This window comes from Callorhinus ursinus, unplaced genomic scaffold (assembly GCF_003265705.2).
Source record: "Callorhinus ursinus isolate GAN/ISIS: 27379988/994484 unplaced genomic scaffold, GSC_fseal_2.0 scaffold125, whole genome shotgun sequence".
NCBI classification, from domain to species: domain Eukaryota; kingdom Metazoa; phylum Chordata; class Mammalia; order Carnivora; family Otariidae; genus Callorhinus; species Callorhinus ursinus.
This window is the reverse complement of record NW_027397187.1, coordinates 816,529-834,924: the sequence shown is the minus strand read 5'-3', so window position 1 is coordinate 834,924 and position 18,396 is coordinate 816,529. Positions and strand designations below refer to the sequence as shown.

Here is an 18,396-nt window from a genome sequence, read left to right as displayed (position 1 = left end):
TGGGAGAGTTGTGTGCGGTTTGTGTGTGGCCGGGTTTCCTTGCTCTTGGGACGGTGCCCGCCAGGGGAGGCGATAGGCCGCGTGTTGACATGTTTGAGGAGCTGCCAGGTTTGTTTTCAGGGACAGCCGGGCCATCTGACGTTCTGCACAGGGTGATTTCCACTTAGGCCTTCATTTGACCTCCTGCTCCCTCTGCATGTTCCCTAGAATTTCGAGTCCATGGTAGTTTTCAACACAAAAAGTCCTTCTTAAGTGGCGCCTTGGGGGGCTCAGTCAGTGAAGCGTCTGCTCAGGTCATGATCCCAGAGTCCTGGGACCAAGTGTCGCGCAGGGGTCCCCCTTCAACCCTCCCTCCCCGCTCGTGTGCTCTCTCTCTGTCTCTCGCTATTTTGTCTCAATCTCTCAAATAATAACTAAAATCTTTTAAAAAGTACTTACTAAAAACCATCAACAGCGGCCGCGGCACCAGGCGTGCTGCTTTGTGCTTGTCCCTGTGTCCGACTTGAGGTGTCGGCTGCCGCTCTGTCCTGCGGGGCCTCTGGCTTCACACGTCCGCAGGTGTATTTTTGTTTTGTTTTTGAGAGAGTGCGGTGGTGAGGGGCAGAGGGAGGGAGAGAATCTTGAGCAGACTCCGTGCCCAGCTGGAGCCCGGTGCGGGGCTCCGTCTCACGACCCTGAGATCGCGACTTGAGCTGAAATCCAGAGTTGGACGCCCAACTGACTGAGACCCCTGCCCCAGGCGCCCCAGTTCTACCCTTGGTTTAGATGTTGACTGGGTTTAGAATTCTGGGTCGATGTTATTCTTTCTCTGCATTTGGAGGCCACAGCTGCAGTCTCACCTGGGCCCATGGCGGGTGAGTCCGCTGCACTTTCTCTCCAATAGCTCTTTTAATTTGTCGTAGGAAAGTTGATTTATGATGTGTTTCGGGTGCAGCTCTGTACATCTCACCACATGTACAGATTGATGTGAGCACCATCCTGGTCTGAACACAGAATAGCTCCTCCGTCTCTGCCGACGCTGCCCCGTTGTGCCCCCCGCTCCCCGCGCGAGCCCACAGCCAGAGCCCCGTGCTCCGTCATTACTGTTTGTTCAGGGATGTTGTGATGGAATCGTATAGTGTGCAACCTTCTGAGCCTGGTTCTTCCACTCAGCAGAATGCCTTGGAGATTCAAGATGTCCTGTGAATCAGAGATTCGTCCTTTTGTTTTTGGCTGAGAGGCATTCGGCGGCTCAGATGGGCCAGTTTGTCTGAGTATACACCTGTTGAAGGGTATTTGGGTGATTTCCAGATTTTAGCAGTCATGCGTAGAGCTACTCTGAATGTTTGCGTACAATGTTTGCAGGCAGGGTTCCCGTGCTCCACGCCCCGTCTTAGCCCTTGTTACCAAGGCGTGCACTGGTATTCTGTTTTGGTTTGCGTTCCCCTAACATCTAAGGTGAGCATCTTCTCTGGAGATGTGTCTGCTTGTTGGTTTTGCCCATTTTTCGGTTGGGTTTGTTGTTTGCTTACTGTTGAGTTTTGAGAGTTGTTTGCATGTTTCTAGGGACAAGTTCTTTGTCCGGCATGTGACTTGTAAATGTTTTCTTCAAGTTTGTAGCTTATTTTTTCATCTGCTTAGCTGCTTTTTAGAATAAAATTTTAAGTTCTGGTAAAGTGCTACTTACCGACTTTTTGTGACATGGATTGTGCATTTAGTGTCATGTCGGAGAATTCTTTGCCTTCCACCAGATAATGAAGGTTTTTCTGTGCTTTCTTCTAGAAATATATTGTGACATATTACACATAGACCTTTGATCCAAAAATTTTGAGTTGATTTTTATACAAGGCATGAAGTTTAGGTGAATTTTTCTGCATCTGGATGGCCAGTTGTTCCAGCACCATTTATGGAAATGAATGTCCATTGTTTGCCTCCGCTCTGCCCATGGACTTGTGCTTTTGTCAAGTTAATTTGCCATGTACGTGTGATCTGTTGTGTTTGCACCAACACCAGTCTGTCTTGATAGCCTACATCCTAATGAGCATTAGCTCAAGTGGTGTAATTCCTCCAATTTTATTCTTGTTTTTCAGAATTACTTGAGCTATTTTTGTTCCTTTGCCAGTATGGATAAGGTTTAGAATCCCCTGGTCTATAGCTACAGAAAGCCCTGTTGGGATTTGATTGGAGTTGTATTAAATCTACAGGTCAGGTTGGAGAGAATTGACATCTATGTTGTCTTCCAGTCCAGGAACGTAATTTGTTTCTATTTGTGTCTTTGCTTTTTTTTTTTTTTTTTTTTTAGTCATCATCCTGTAGTATTCAGCATAAACATATGGTTTCTTAGGTCAGTGCCTATTTCTTTCTTTCATTCTTGAACTATTGTAAAAGGTAGTATTTCTTTAAAGATTTTGTTTATTTAGAGAGAGATAGCAAGGGAGTAAGGGGCAGAGGGAGAATCTCAAGCAGAACCCCGCTGAGCATGGAGCCCAGTGTAGGGCTCAATCCCATGGCCTTGAAGTCATGACCTGAGCCAAAATCAGGAGTCGAACCCTCAACCAAGCCACCCAGGCGCCCCGTAAAAGGTATTTTTTAAAAATTTTGGTTTCCAGGGGCGCCTAGGTGGCTCAGTTGGTGAAGCATCTGCCTTCAGCTCAGGTCATGATCCCAGGGTCCTGGGATTGAGCCCCGCATGGGGCTCCCTGCTCAGTGGGGAGTCTGCTTCTCCTTCTGCCTCTGCTGCTCCCCCTGCTTGTGCGCTCTCTCACGCTTTCAAACAAACAAACAAATAATTTGGTTCCCAATTATATATTCCTAGTGTTTAGAAACAGTTGTTTTGTGTGTGTTCTCTTTGTATTGTGTAAGCTTGATAAAACTCCCTGGTTCTAGGAGGTTGTTGAATTGTTTTTGTAGCTTTTGGGGGATTTTCCACATAAACAATCATGTCGTCTGTGAGCGACGACTTCCTTCCTCTCCCGTCTGTACGCCCTTCATTCGTCCTGCTCACTTTAACCCACCTGCTAAGTTTCCTGCTGCGAGATGCAGTAGGAGTGGGAGGAGGCGCTCTTGGCCTTGCTCCTGGTCTTGGGAAGGTTCCCTCTCACCAAGTATGATGTTACCTCCAGATTGTGCCGATGCCTTTACCAGGCTGAGCAAGCTCCCTTCTACGTCCACGTTATCATGACTTGGATGCTTTTCCTGCATCAAGTGATACGTCCAATGGTTCTTCTGTATTGTTCCTGTGGTGGCTTACATTGATTTTTTTCTAAATATAGAACCAGCCTTGCATTTCTGGATTAAATCCCACTTGGTCGTGGCATACCATTCATTTTATATTTTTTCTGGATTTGATTTAATTATCTCTTGAGGATTTTGCATCTATATTTGCCAGGGATGTTGGTCTATAATTGTCCTTTTTGTAGTCTTTGGTTTTGGTATTTGGCTTATGGTGGTCCTATGGAAACGGAGTTTGGAAGTGCTGACATCTGTTGAGCTTTGTCCTGTGGTGCAGGCTGTGGTCTCTCTTGGTGGATGCTCCTTGTCCCCTTGAAGAGAAGGTGTGCTCTGCTCTCGTTGAGTGCAGTGTTGTATACGGCTCAGTTAAGTCTAGTTGGTTGGTAGTTCTTACATGTTGAATCATATTTCCCCCAAAAAGATGCATTGACATCCTAATCCCTGGTAACTCAGAATGTGACCTTATTTGGAAATAGGGTCTGTACAGTGGTAATCAAGTTAAAATGAGGCATAGGGTGGGCCCAGCCCAGTAGGACCGGGAGCCTTATAAAAAGGGGAGACTTGGACACAGACCTGCAGAGGGACCGACGATTCAAGGGGCCCAGGGGGAGGCCATGTGAAGACAGAGGGTTGGACTGATGGGTCAGCACCTGAGGACACCAAGGATGGCCAGCCCCACCAGCAGCCAGAAGAGGCAAGGGTCCCCCACAGCGAGCGCGCGGACTTGTGACCTCTAGAGCCGTCAGACAAGGGACTCCCCAGTTTGTGGTTCCTGGCTCCCACAGCCTGGGAAACACGCACAGTGCTGTGTTGGGTTCTGCCCTGAGTGCGGGCGGGCCATCTCCGGCCGCGAATGCGCTCCTCATTCTGCCACTTCGCTTCGGCTGTTTTTGGCTCTTTTGTGAGCCGTGCACACGTTGGGCAATGCTTTAGCTTCTCGGCGGATGTTGCCTCTTACCCACGGGCAGCATCCCTCTTCTTCCTGGTGAGGCTCTTCCTTTCTGAGGCACACTCTACTTGGAGGTTAGTGTAGCCAGTCAAGGCTCCTTTTAGGAGTGTTTTTGTGGAATGTGGTTTTCTACCCTTTTGCTGTTTCCCTCCCTCACGTCCTATTTGAAGTGCTTTATTAGCGATGACGGAGTGGGGTTGTAGGGCTTCTGTTTTTGTTGGTTTCACTTTGACGGTGACGTGGTCATTGCCGTGCTGAGATGGACGTTTACCATTTTGTTGTTTGTTTTCTCTTGGTCCTCCGTATTTGTACCTCCATCTCCTCTCTGCCGCCTAGAAGGACGGAATTCGTTGAACATTTTGTGCTAATCTGTTTTAGTCCATCTGTTGTGATTTTGTCTCTCTGTGTAGTATTTTTAGTGGTTCTTCTAAGGATCACAACATGCTTAACTTTTATTGTTGTACTTTTTTTTTTTTTTTAAAGTAGGCTCCATGCCCAGCGTGGTGCCCAACACGGGGTTTGAACTCATGACCCTGAGATCACGACCCGAGCTGAGATCAAGAGTCAGACGCCCAACTGACAGAGCCACCCAGGCGCCCCGCAACACACTCAACTTTTAACAGCTTACGATGGAGTCAGTATTTTGCACTTCAGCCAGGATGTAGGCACCTCACCCCCAAGGGTCCCTTTATCGTCCCCCCATAACTAGACTGAAAACTCCATCAGAAAACATTATCACTGCCTTTCTTTTGACTGTCAAACATGTTTTGAAGAACGCAGGACGACAGGAGTCTGCATTTCTGTCCCCGTGTTGTTGGTGTCCCAGCCTCATTCTGATGGTATTTACCTCTTGTCAGAAGACCTTCCATTGCTGGCCACAGAGTCTCTTCTTTTTCTTTCATTTGAGAGTTTATTTCACCTGTATTCATGAAGGATGTTTTCGCTGCTGTGGCATTCTGGGCTGACAGCAGTTCCGGCTGCTGGTGGGGGGCCTGCAGCTTGTTGGGTGGGCATGACCTTTCCCAACTGCTGTCAGGGCTCTTCTGTTTTGGGTTTCGGCAGTTTGATGAGATGCGTCTGGGCGTGGATGCTTTAGTTTTATCCTATCTGGATTTACTCGGCTTTTTGAATCTGTGGGTGTGTATCTTTCACCACACGGGTGGTGAATTTCAGCTGTCGTTTCTGCAGATCATTTTCTTTTCCTTTTGGGCTCCCAGTGATACAAACGTTAGACCTTTAGTGTTTGTCCCACAGGTCCCTGGGGCCTGATTTGTCCCCCAAATGGTTTTCTTTCCTTTGTTCAGGTTGGACAATTTCTGTCCACCTTAGTCACGTTCATGGACTCTTCTGTCATGTCCATTCTGCTGGTCTGTCTGTTCAGTGAGTTTTAAAATTTTGCTTTTCAGTCCTAACGTTTCCCTTTGGCTCCTCTTAAATCCTCTGTCTCTTTGCTGAGACTTTTGTATCTTTATATCTATTGAAGTGTTTGTGATTGCTTTTCAAGCGTTTTTATGATTGCTACTTCAGAGTCTCTGTCGGATAATCTCGACATCTGTGTCTTTTCATCCTTGGCACCCGCTGAATGTCTTTTCCTCTGAGCTGACATTTTGAGGGTTCTTTGTGTGCCAAGTACTTGGGGGTTACATTCTGGACATCACTTGACCCGCTCTGGGTCTTGTCTGACTCCTGGACGACTGTCAGTGTTCACGGACACCAGCTCTTGTTAGGGTTAGGCCCATGCTCACCACGGTCTGTGGGCTGGTCCTTAGGCTGGGATTGGGCACTGGTTTGTAGGCTCTTGCGGTCTGGGTCTGATGCACACATCTGCAGCCTGACGGTCAGCCTTAGCGGTCAGGGCCACCTCCCGGGCTGCTTCCCAAGCTGCTCCCTCTGGCCTGGGTGCAGCACCGTCTGCTCCTTCAGCCAGAGGCATGGGGCTCTCGCTGCGCCGCTCTGTCATGCCTTTCCTTGGTCACAAGGCCACTTTTGGGTCCACCTAGCAGCAGTGCAGAGAGCACAGTAGTAACGGGCTCTTGGAGCTACAGCCACACTCAGTGCTGTGGGCTTCTGTGGCCAGCACTCCGTCCTCCTGGCAGGCTGCTCTCTGGGCACTCACTTCCAGGCCGAGGCTGTTCTGAGCTCAGGCCGGGCACGGACACGGAGGTCTGCTGCTCCCCATCCGCCCGCTGCGTACCCTGTTCCAAGCGAGTGCTTAGCTCTTCTAGCTGCGCTGGGGGAGGGACGGGGCCCTCACTGGCTGTGGCCTCACCGTGCCGCATCTCGTGGGCACTGCTGCTTCTCACGTGTTCTGAGGACTTCTGTCTTCGTGTACTTGAGCCATTTCCTGTTTCACTGTGCCCGCTGCAGGCTTGAGCTGGAGCACCTCCTGCCCCATCTGTGCTGCCTCGTCCCTCCCCACACTCCCAGCTCTTCCTTGGGTTGTGTCCAGCTGCGTCTCTTCTTCTCCATCCTCTGCTTGCCAATTCTCATGCCAGGCGGGTCTGCTCCAACCTTTTTTCCATTTCAATCACTCTACCTTTTGTGTTCCACTGGCTTCCTTTTGAGTCTGGGTGTTTTTTATTCTTCTTCCCTGCTTTTGTTTTACAGATTTAGTTCTTGATGATTTTAAGATCTCTTCAGAAAATTGTTCCATTTTGCCACTTGTCAGGAGCGTATTTGCCCCTACGGAGCTTGCCGGCTACTCGTGGCTCTGGATGGTCTCAGGTGTGCTGCGTGCGGGACGTTTTGGCTTCCCTTGCTGTTGTGGCCTTGTCTCCAAGTTCCCCTCCTTGTCCTTGTGTCTGGGGGTTTGGACATGAACCCCAGCAGCCCTGGGCTTCCCTGTTGTTACTGTGGGCTGGGGCGTCCTCCTCTGGGTGCACGGCCCACGCTGCTGGACATTTGGCCACGAGCAGCTCCTCCGGGCCCTGTGCCTTCCCGGCCGAGCCCCTCACGGCCCCTGCCCAGCCCTCCCCCTGTAGCCAGTGTGGTTCCAAGGCCAGCAGCCTTTGCTTGGCACTGCCTCTGGCCTCGTTCTTGTGGACGTGTCCGTGTCTGCCACGTTTGTCCCCCAACTGTGGTGATGGTCACTGTGCGTGCACGGAACACTGTTCGACACGGTGAGCTCCATGTGTAGCCAGGCACAGAAACCAGGCCTGCTGCCCCATCAGCACCCCCACCCGGCACCAGCACCCATCAAAATGAGGGGGGCAGGTGAGTCCCCAGGACAGATGTGGGTCAAGCCTTGAGAATGTGGCTGGGGCTGCTTCCTGCCCCCCCCCCCACGCCCCCAGCCCCCCGCCCCGCCGTGTGCGGCCCTGTCTTCTGCAGCGCCTCCCCAGGTCAGGTGTGCCCCTTTACGCCTCCCTGCTGGTGGCGAGCACACGTCATGGTGGACGTGCTCTGGCACTTTCTGCACATCGGTGACCTCGTCCGCTCAGAGGTTCCAGGGACAGCGACTTGGGGACGCAGCCTCGAGCCACACTACTCCACCACAGCCTCAAGCGTCCTGCCACCTGTCAGTCAGGCATGAGAGTCAGCGTAGATACCACTGGGCCCCTCCCTGCCCACAAAGATTGGACGGCGGGGTGCTACTGCCAACTGTTTATTCAGGCCCCAAACAGGTGACCAGTGACATGCAGTTTGCCTGGGCCCACGGCAGACTGACCTGTGCTGCCGGCCCTGCTGGTGAGCAAATGTGTTCCCAGAGGAGGGGCCGCCCGGGGCCCTACGGGGCCGGCCAAAGGGTATGTATGCTGCTGACTGTCCCAGGGCACAGGCCCTGGGGGAAGAGGGTGGGGGAGAGTGGGGGCCCAGTGTCCAGTGCATCCCAGGCCAGCCAGGGGGCTGCCCCGGTGCTGAAGGTCACAGCTGTGGGAGGTGGTGTGTGGTGTGAGTGTGGTGGGGGGCAGGCCGTCCCCTCCCTGCTGGACCCCCTCCTAAGGCATGACTGTCACAAGTGTCTCTGCCCACCACATGGTCTGGGCAGCGACTGGGCCCTTGGGAAAGGGCTGCAGGCCTCTGTAGCATCTTCAATGGGTCCCAGCAGCCCCAGAACACCCAGGACGCTCCTGTCGCCTAGTGCCCTTCTCAGCGCTTCTGGCCGGCAAACCAGGAGAGAAAGGGATGGGGACGTGGGCGCGCGGCCTGGTGGATGCGCACGGTGCGTGGTGAACGCCAGGCTTTGATGGTGGCATCGTCACTGGCTGTCAGCAGGAGCTCCTGCTCTTGGGGGCTGAAGACCACCGAGTTGACCACGTCCTGGTGCCGCAGCTTCGCCAGGCAGATGTTATAGTGCCGGTCCCAGATGTAGCCGTGCCGGTCCTCTGCCCCGCTGCGGGAGAGCCCCAGGTGAGACCCTGCCCGCCACACCTGGACCCGGCCCGGCCCTGCCCTGCGCATCTACCTGGCCACGAAGTCCCTGCTGACGTCCAGGAAAATGAAGAAGCACTCGTCATTGGGCGTGTAGGCACGGTGGGCCCGCAGAGCCCGCTTCACCTCCCGCATGGTCTTGAGGTCAAACACCAGCAGGTCGATCTCCTCTGCTATGGGCGGTGGCTGCATGGGGTCGGCCACCACAGAGCCGCTGGGCCAGGCACGGCTGTTTACATACAGGTACCTGGGCAAGGGGCACCCTGCTTGGTCTCAGCAGCCTGCAGAGACCCCCCCCCCCCCCCCCCCCCTACACTGTTGGAGGCCCACCTGTTGTCCGGGGACAAGCCCATGCCGATGATGTGTCCGTGCACATCGATGACGTGGTCCAGGGCATCAAAGAAGGCATCTGAGCCCCGCCCCTCGCCCAGCACAGGCCCGGCTGTGGTCATCTGGTGTGGCAGGATCTGCTTGATGCCTGCAGGAACCAGAGGCCCCCATGGAACACGCACTCCAGGAGGCTGGCCCAGGGCAGGGCCCCCAGGACAAACAGAGGAAGCCAACTCTGCCCAGAGACTCACGGCCTGCCCTTGGCCACAGGACCCCACCCTGGCTGCAGGGAAGTCTCACCCCCCAGGTTCTAGGGACGGAGGAGGGCCTGCTCCCCTACCGATCTGGTGTGGTGAGTAAGTGAGGCAGCCCGTAGTGAAGATGAGGAGCTTGTGGGCGTCAGCCATGCTGTGCTCTGGGGGTTTGGTGCGGCCCTGGGCCAGCAGCTCGGCCACCTTGGTCTCCAGCGCGTGCTCTGACAGCTGGGGCTGCGCCCGCCCGTCCAGGAGCCCATCCAAGAATCGCCGCAAGCCTTCCTTGGTGCGGGCTGGAGCAGGCCCTGATCCTGGGCCCACCGCCTCGCCCTCACTGTCGCTGCCCAGGTCAAAGACACGGCCGGGGGCCGCACCGGCATCCAGCAGGAGGTCCGGGCTGTCAAAGCGGCTGCAGTCGGCCACCATCACGGTGCGGATGGTGCTGGCGTTAAGGTTCTGAATCTTGAAGAGCCGCTTCACCACATTGACGTTCTCTGACTCCACGTCCTGGGGGTGGGAGACAGCAGGTGGGCACCAGGCCAAGGAGGGAGCGGCCGCAGGGGGCACGCCCGCCCGCACCTGGAACGCATTGTTGAGCCAGAGCACTGAGCAGGAGGTAATGTCTCCGATGCGGTGCAGGTTCCCCGAGATCAGGCTGGTCTCCGTGAGCCAGCAGCCAAACACATCATAGGGCTTGTTGCGCACTCGGGACAGCAGGGCGAAGTTGTCTGGGGAGAGTGGGGGCAGGGCTGTGGGAAGGGGCTGGGACGGGCGGGGGGGGGTGCAGGGCTTTGTAGGAGGCGGCGTGGGGTTGGCCAGGCCAGCCAGCCCGCCCCAGGCCCGCTCTCACCTAGGCTGATGACTGCAATCTCACCCGACGAGGAGTTGTGCGGCCCTAGGAACACCCCAGACGCCAGCAGCAGTGAGTCGTCCTGGTTGAACTGGGAGAACTGGGTGTAGCTCCAGTTATAGGGCCGCATGTCCGCGCTGTGCAGCAGCGAGATGGTCAGGTCGTTGCTCCAGATCTGCGTGGGGGCGGAGTCATCTGGGGGCATCTTGAGCCCACCCTGCACGGGACCCCAGGGCCCATGCTGCAAGCCCCTCTCCTGGCTGGGCTCATGCCCAGAAACCACCACCAGACTGGTGCTCCTGGCCCCTGGCTGCCCGCTGACCGGAGGAGGGGTGTGGGTCCACGTGGCTGGCTCCGGGCTCTGGAGCAGAACTCACTTCCCTCCATCAGCATTGGGGGCCACCCCCCTCCCCCGGCCCCAGCTGCTGTGGGCTGGGCTCACCTTCACAGTGCAATCCTTGGAGCAGGAAGCAAACTGGTAACCCGAGTGGGAGAAGCTGAGATGCAGCACCTGATCGGTGTGCTCCTTGAGCGTCTGCACCTCCACACAAGGCACCGTGTCATAGAGCCGCCGAAACTCTTCATACCAGGATGTGGCCGCTGGGGGTGGGGGGTGGTCACCGCGGGGGCCCTGAGCCTCCTTCCCCACAGAGGCCAGCACCCTGACAGCGTAGGGGCCAGCCCTGCCCCTGGAGGATGTCACCTCAGCTGCAGGGGTGCCCCCGGCACCCCCAAGCCCCTGCCTCCCTGCCAGGCCTGTACTGAGGCACGGCCTGGTTGCACGGTGCCTCGGTGACCACTATCGAGATCTGGGTGGTTGGGGACCAGTGCTGTGGCTTCAGCTGGCAGCATGTGAATGGCCCTGCCTCCCGCCCTCCCAGCCAGCCTGGTGGACTGTGGGGCCACGTGCAGGCCCTGACCTGGGTGCCGGGGCACGTCTCGGGCCACCTGGTAGTAGCGGTAGAACTGCTCCCTCCACAGGAACTCGTCCCGGGACACGGCCTGCCACTGGCGGCACACCAGACCGGCGGCCAGTACGTCTGCTGGGCCCAAACTCAGGAAGATGTGGTAGATGAGGCTGTCAGGGAGCAGGGGCGTGCCCCCCTCGTCCATTGTGACATTCTGCCCAGGCAGCCCTGAAACCCACACGTGGTCCCCTTAGCTGCCAGTTGCACTGGCAGAGCATACTGGCCCCAAGGGAGGGGCCCCGGGGCCGAGAGAGGCAAGTGCCCTGCCCGCAATCCCCTCGGACTGAGCGTGTGTGGAGGCCCAGCTGGCGCTCCCACCTGGCTATAGGGGTCCAACAGCTTCTCCAAGCCCCCTGGACCCCGTCCTCCTGACCGGCGCCCCCGCACGTCCCAGTGGTGCCTGGCACAGGCAGCTTTGGGCGGGCAGCGGGCCGCGCCCAGCACCTCCCGGCCTGGTCCAGCCTGAGCTGGACCCCAAACGTGCCCTCAGCCCAGAAGCGGCCCGGTCGCGGGGGTGGGGCCCTCTGACCTCCTCCCGCTCCCGGGCCGAGACGCACGTCTGGAAGCCTGGGCTGGGGACGGCTCCGAGCCCGCGAACCCGGTGACCCCCGCGCACTCCTGCCACTCTGACCTTGTGGCCCCAAGGCTTCAGAGCCGCCAGCGTGGGACAGCGGTCCTTCCGCGGGGAGGCTTGGGGCCGGCGGGGCGAGCGCCCGCCCCCCCGCCCCAGACGCCGCCCGGGCACCAGCCGGTCCTTGGCGTCGGCCCTGGGGCCTAGGCAAGCCCCGCCCGGCGGCCAGCGGGCCAGCGCGGCCACGGCCAGGCGAGCTGCGGGCGGGGCGGGGCGGGGGCTGCCCGACCGCGCCTCCCCCCTCCCCTCCGAGGGGCTGCGGGGGGCGGGGCCTCGGCTCGGGGCCCGGGCCCGGCGGGCCGGCCTCGGCGACTCATTCATCGGCAGAGGGCGCGGCCGAGGCCGAGGAGCCAGAGGCTGGGGCGGCGGGGGGGGGGGTGGGGTGGCAGGGGGCCGGGGACCGGACACGGCCGGGGAGCCGGAGATCGGGGGCCGGGGCCGGACGACGACCTTCCCCGGGGCCGGGCGCACTCACCGCAGCCGCCTCCGCCCGGCTGTGCCGCCCCTGCCCCGGCGCCCGGCCCCGGCCGGCCGACCGGCTTCCGCTCCGCCGCTCCTGCCGCCGCGTCTCTATGATGGAGCCCGCCAGGCTGACGCCTCGAGCCCTGAGGCATCGATGGCCGCAGAGCGCCGAGCACCCGGCCGCCCGCCTCGGCCGTGGCTGCGCCTGCGCGCACTCGCGCTCGCTCCCAACAGCGCCCCTGGCGGCCGGGAGGGGCGGCGGCCTCGCACCGAGGCCAGTGGGCCGGGCTGAGGGCAAGGCTCGCTTACCTTGCGGGTCGAGACCCCGCCCCGCCGCTCCCAGCGGCTGGGGCCTTTGGGTTAGGGGGTCGTGGACAAGGAACCAGAGGTCAACTGAGACTTTGTAAACAGGATATGGCGCCAGGGCCCTGCCGGGAAGTGCAGAGTCCAGGAGGCTGGGGGTAGACGCTCGTGGGGGGCAGGGTGCTTGGTAAAGGCAGGAGGACCAACCGGGACCTCCGGGGCTGGAAGCGGCCTGGCGCCTACTTCCTGTGCCAGGCTTCTGGGCGGCACTGGACCGTGGACTCTGGCCCAGGACTTGGCCATCCTGCCCTCTGCCTCTCCCGGACCCGGCCGCCACCATGCTGACCCCCAGGACTGCACTCTTCTTGACTGTGCTCCTGGCCGGGGGCTCCCTGAGCCAGAGCGCTCGGAGACCCCCTCGGCCAGCGTCCCCGATCAGCACCATCCAGCCGAAGGCCAACTTCAATGCTCAGCAGGTAGAGGGGGGACAGGTGGGTGGGCAGGGCCGGGCCGCCCCTCATCCCCTTGTGCCCTCACATGGCCTGCTCCTAGTTTGCAGGGACGTGGCTCCTTGTGGCCGTGGCCTCCTCGTGCCGCTTCCTGCAGGAGCAAGGCCACCGGGCCGAGGCCACCCTACTGCGCGTAGCTGCCCAGGGCGCGGCCATGGCTGTCAGCACCTTCCAGAAGCTGTGAGTGCCCCGTAGGGACCCCCGCCCCCACCCTTGATGTGGCCTGGACTTAGAGTCCTGCAAGGCCCTGCCCGGCTTGGGGTCCCTAAGCCTTCTGTGCTCACCCCCGCCCTCCCCAGGGATGGGATATGCTGGCAGGTGCAGCAGCTCTACCGAGACACGGGAGTCCCCGGCCGCTTCCTGCTCCACGGTGAGGCCAGGGCATCAGGGGCTGGGGTGCGGGGCTGAGGGGCCAGAAGCTGACTTGGCTGACTCGGCTCTGCCCAGCCCGAGGTGCCCGCAGGGCAGTGGACGTGATCGTCGGGGAGACAGACTACCAGGGCTTCGCTGTCCTGTACCTGGAGCAGAAGCGGCGGCTGTCGGTGAAGCTGTATGGTGCGTCCACGCGGGAGCCCACGCTTCGCACACACTCAGCGCCGTCCGTGGGGGGCGAGCCCAGGGGGACACACGGACCCTCCCTGTATTCTGACCCTCCGCAGCTGAGGAGGGGTCTGGGGAGGAGCCCCTGCCGATAGGCCCAGCTGTCGGGGGCAGAGGGGAGGGGCTGGGGGTGTCGCAAGCACACAGACCCTGTGCCCCGCATGCCCCGCCTGCTCCCTCACCGCGTGCCCAGGAGCCTTGTGTGCCCCACAGCCCGCTCGTTCCCGGCAAGTGACTCGGCCCTGAGTGCATTTGAGCAGGGGATCCGGAGGGCCAACCTGACCGAGGACCATACCTTGTTCTTCCCCAAGTATGGTAAGCCTCCCCCAGTGGCCGGCCTTGTCCTCCCCCTGTGCCCTGCCCTGGCCACTCCTGACCCCTGCTTGGGCCTTCAGGTTTCTGCGAGGCCGCAGACCAGTTCCACGTCCTAGATGGTGAGTGGCCAGTGCTGGCCGGGTGGTGCAGTGAGGGGGGCACCCCTCAGCTCCTTCACTGGCTGAGTCTCGTCTCTGTGCCCCAGAAACAAGGTGAGTCCAGGTGGCAGCCCTGACCTTAGAAGGAGTGAAGATCCTGAAGGGGTTGGCACCTGCTACCCTACTCACTGAGCCCCGGGGCCGCATGGGGTCAGGGCCACCCCATGGGGGGACGCTCTCCCGTGTGTGCCCCGAAGCTGCCCATCACCCACGGAGCTCAGGAGCAGAATCTTCATTAAACGCTGTCCAGCTTGGCCACTGACTCCTTCCCTTCCGTGTTGGACCTGGACGGGGGCCTCTGCCGGCCTGTCTTCTCATGAGCATGTGGGACTGCTCCCCCCCGGGGTGGGCTGGAGAGGGAAGGGGCTCCTCCCCTGGTCAAATGGGGAGGCAGGGTGGAAATGGCTCCTTTTCAAGGTCTGGAAGCATCCACTGCCCTGCTGTCCCTGTGCCCCAGTCTCGGCTTCTCAGTTGGGCCCCTGCACTATGGTCCCAGCTGCCCTTCCCTGCTCCCAGTCTGTGAGCACACGTGCCCTGCTGGCCTTGCTGGGCCGCCCTGGGTAGGCCCAGGACCGGAGCCTGCCCCCTGCCCAGATGGTGGGGGGCCTTTCCTAGGGGGACGAGGAGCCCTACACACAGGTTCTCCTGGTCCCCCGCTGACCCTGAGCTCCTCCTGGGAGGCACGGGTCCAGAGTACCAGTGGCCCTCTGGCCTGAGGCAGGACAGGCCACTGGGAAGGGGGCAGGCAGACCCCCTCCCCGTTCCTGGATGTGGTGCCTGGGTCTGCAGTGAGTTGGCAATGGCTTAGAGAGACAGGAGGCCGGGCTGGCCCTATGGCTGGCCCGAGCGCTGGCAGGGGACGGGCCTGGGAGCAGGCTGAGTTGAGTCCTGGCGTCAGGCAGCCAGGTGCCCCTCGGGGTAGATGGTGAGCTTACCCAGGCAGGGAGAATAAGTGTGTGTGTGTGTGTGTGTGTGTGTGTGTGCGCAGATGCACACGTGCCAGGGGAGGGGGGAAGGGGGGAGGGAGAAGGGTCTATCCCAAAATGGAGGAAGCAGCCAGCCTAATTCAGGCGCTAGGTTGGGGTGAGCACAGGAGTTTGGTGCACAGGTGGGGGAGTCCACACCCAGGATCTGACCAAGGTTACCGGCTATGAGGAAGGCGAGTGTGTGCTTTGCTCTGTAGAGAACCTTCTGGAATGAGGGAACTCCAAGGCCCATGGGAGATGGAGGCGGGGGGGTCGGCTGAAAATGGGGTAATGGTGTCCCCTCCCCGCCCTGGGCAATGGCTGCCTGGAGGAACAAGTGATGCCAGACTGTTGGGGGGACGTGGAGTGCTGGGGAAGGTCTGCCTCCGGGGGATCCCCACTGCCCCCCAGGGTAGACTGCACATGCTTCCCACAGCCTGGGGCCTGGCCGACCTGCCGGACCCTCACTGGGGGTCCCAGACACTGGGGAAATCACTGCAAGAGAAGAATCAGGACTGGGGGACTGACCTAGAGGAAACAGAGCTACTCCAAGAGGGCAAAGGGCACTTGAAACAAACAATTTTGAGTTGCCCAGCATGCAGCCCCCCCCCCCCCCCCAGGGTCAGGGTCTGCCCAGGGCGTCCCACAGGGTGGACAGCTGCCCCAGGGCTAGGGGAGGGAGCCGTGGCCCTCACCCTGCGCCGGGAGCCCACTCCGCTGGGCCCCTGCTGGTGAGAACACTCTCCAGGTCCTGCCAACACCCCCCACTCCCCATCTCGTTAAACCATCTCCTCCATTTGCTAGAGGGCACTGGCCAATTTCAACAGCTCTGATGACTTGGGGGTGCACACTGTGCCCCCACGCTAGCCCACTCGGTGCCCTGAGGGGCCTGGAGGCGCCCTGCTCTGGGACGGTGTGGGGGGCCAGCTTTCTCCCTTTACTCCCTCCTTGGCCTCCCCAAGCCTTGCTGGGCAAGATCCAAGCCCACATGGCTGTGAGTCAGCACCCTGGGGTGCTTCTGAACAAACACGCCTGGCACGCACTTGCCCATCCTGGAGAAATGGGCACGCCTCACCCCCAGCCCTCCCACTGTCCCCGCAGGAACCAGGACTGGGGGTGGGGGGTGGCCTCCCTTCAGGAGAACTTGGGGAGGGTCTGAGGGCAAATGGCAGCCCTAGGCTGGGGCCAGACTGGAGCTGGAAGGTCCATTCAAGGAAATGTGCATTAGCTTGGCCAAAGCTCGGCCTGGAACTGGCCCCAAGCCACGCTGTCTTGGGGCCCTGGGCATCCATCTGATGAGCGTTTCTCGACGCTGGGCACACCGGTGGGACGGCTCCCTGTTCCTGGCATCTCGAGGCCCAGAGCTCACCACTGACTGCTGGTGAGGCTGAGGGGGTGCCTGGGAGCTGGACCCCCACTGGCCCCCATCTCCTCCCCGGGCTGCCAGGGAGTAGGGGTGAGCACCAGGACATCCCAGGTGAGCTGTAGGGACCACTATCTGGTCCCACCGCTGCATGCCCACTTGGCCGCCTGGCTCAGCCCAGACCAGGAGGACTGGGGTGGGTGGTTGCTAGGAAGAGCCAGCAGCAGCCTTGTATGGGCTCCATGTCTCCAGTGGGTGGGGACCATGCCCGACCCCACAGACTGGGCAGTGCCCACCCTGTGTCCCTTGGAACTGGCCTCCCAGAAAGGCAGACATATATGGCTGCGGAGAAGAGGGGAAGGCAGGGGGCCTTGGCCGCCAGGGCTTTGAGGGAGAAGAGCAAAGGAAACTATAGCCTCCCCGTGGGCCCTACGACCCAGAGACCCACTGGCCACCCGCCGGAGTGTCCGCACACTTGTATCAGGTGGGGCCGTGGCTCAGAGAGCCCCCTGCATGCCCGGCCCCACAGCCCCCAAACGGGGAATGAGGGGCTCCGCTCTGGGGTGTGGGAGAGTTCAAACATATCATCTCAGGGATTCCGGGGAAGGATGCTTCTGGAAGGACTGCAGGTCCAAAGGGCGGCGCCAGAGACCCTCCCACGTGACCACAGGGCTGAGGCCCCACAGCAGCCCAGGCCTGTCCCTCTGGGTGTCCCCAACAGCAGGTCTGGGGGGGGGGGCAGCTGTCATGCATCTTATTTCCACAAAAATATTTATTGAGCTCTCATTGTCACAAACTAGGTGAAATAACCGTAGTTCTAAGTGAACTGTTTTTAGGTAAAGATGTTAATTATAATTTCTATTTTGTCTTTTAACTGTAATAGGTGATTTTTAATACCTTAGAAGGAAAAAAAATATTTTATTTGAGAGAGAGGGAGCTCGAGAGCGCGAGGGTGGGGGGGCAGAGCGTCAGAGAGAGAATCTTAAGCAGGCCCCACATCCAGCACGGATCCCAATGCAGGGTCAATCCCACAACCCTGAGATCATGACCTCAGCCAAAACCCAGCCGACTGAGCCTGGGTGGCTCAGTTTGTATAAATGTATAAATGTTTGTAAAAAACGTATACAAACTTACCTCTGATTGGCAGTGGCGGTTGGGGGCCCCCAGGGAAGGCCAGAGGAGCACTGTCCTGGGAGCCCACGGGCCTTGCCAGGATGCGAGGGTGCTGTGTCCCAGGCCCCCAGCGCCGGTGGTCCCACAGGTACGTCGTTGGCCCTGTCCCGGAACTGTGGGCCCTTCTTGCGGGGTGCCCGCGCTCCCTGCCCACACGGCCGCTCGTGGACAGGTGGGCCAGGCCCCCTGCCTGGGGGACAGGGCTGGACATAGCCCGCCACGGAGGGGACCCACCCGCTCCCTCCGGCTCGTGGGCAGGGCCTTCACACCCGGTCGCTCCGCACGTCCTGCTCCTGCCCGCACGCCCCCTCCTCGCGCCCCCCCCCCCAGCTGAGGGCCTCCGCGGCGGGGACGGCCCCGCGGGGATCCCTGAATCCAGCCTGCCTTCCTCCCCGGTGCCAGCGGGTCCCTGCCCACCGTCGGGAAGAGCCAGCCCAGAGCACCGCGTCCGAGCTTTGGGGCGCGAGGGAAGACCTGGGGAGTAGCTGTGCGGAGGGCGGGTGGGGCGCTCCCGCTGTTGCTGCCCGGGTGGAAGAGAGGGAGGGACGGCCCTGGGCGCGGGGAGCGAGCGGGCAGGAGGGTCCTGCAGAGGCCGGGAGGGCGGGGCGGGGACACCAAGCCCCCGGGGGGAAAGGGCTGCGGGGAGGCCAGGCCCGGCTCCCGGGAGGGTCCAGCGCCCTGGCCCTCCCTGCAGCCACCCCGGCCGGCGGTACCCGCGGACCCTGCCGCCCTTCCGGGGTGACGCGGGGGCCGCAGCAGGCCGGCGGCCGGGACTCCGGTGGTCTTCGCACACCGGGCCCCGCGCGCCTGGCCAGCGTCACGTGCCCGCCCTCGACCAATCGCATTGACGGTGGGAGGAGCCACGCCTGTCGCGGCCGCCGGCGTGAGGAGCGCGGCTCCTAAATCCACCGCCCAGCCTGCGAGCCGCCTGGCGGGCTGTAGGGGGCGCCAGGGTCACTAAGCGCCGCCAGAGGCGCCCGGAGCT

General features: G+C 60.2%; 2 protein-coding genes across 6 annotated transcripts; one reads left to right on the top strand and one right to left on the bottom strand.

The window, feature by feature from the left end:
- Positions 1-7,747: 7,747 nt before the first annotated feature.
- Positions 7,748-12,251, bottom strand: FBXW5 (F-box and WD repeat domain containing 5). Of its 5 annotated transcripts, none has more exons than XM_025864892.2 (9): positions 12,039-12,219; positions 10,885-11,100; positions 10,407-10,564; positions 9,965-10,139; positions 9,694-9,842; positions 9,201-9,621; positions 8,861-9,008; positions 8,565-8,777; positions 7,748-8,492 (listed from the first exon to the last, which is right to left on the bottom strand). In XM_025864892.2, the coding sequence occupies exons 1-9, from the start codon at positions 12,175-12,177 to the stop codon at positions 8,249-8,251; spliced, it is 1,863 nt and encodes a 620-aa protein (XP_025720677.2). In that variant the 5' UTR covers positions 12,178-12,219; the 3' UTR covers positions 7,748-8,248. The 5 variants fall into 5 exon arrangements, 4 of the variants coding, with proteins under 4 accessions (XP_025720677.2, XP_073746099.1, XP_025720676.2 ...); XM_073889998.1 differs by adding an exon at positions 11,564-11,706 and having other exon boundaries at positions 9,201-9,842; positions 12,039-12,155; XM_025864891.2 differs by having other exon boundaries at positions 8,565-8,744; positions 9,201-9,842; positions 12,039-12,243.
- Positions 12,252-12,481: 230 nt separating this feature from the next.
- C8G (complement C8 gamma chain) lies at positions 12,482-14,164 on the top strand. Its single transcript, XM_025864908.2, has 7 exons — positions 12,482-12,804; positions 12,881-13,017; positions 13,137-13,207; positions 13,285-13,392; positions 13,651-13,752; positions 13,833-13,871; positions 13,958-14,164. Exons 1-7 carry the CDS (start codon positions 12,667-12,669, stop codon positions 13,966-13,968), a joined length of 606 nt encoding a protein of 201 aa, XP_025720693.1. The 5' UTR covers positions 12,482-12,666; the 3' UTR covers positions 13,969-14,164.
- The last annotated feature ends 4,232 nt before the right edge of the window (positions 14,165-18,396 follow it).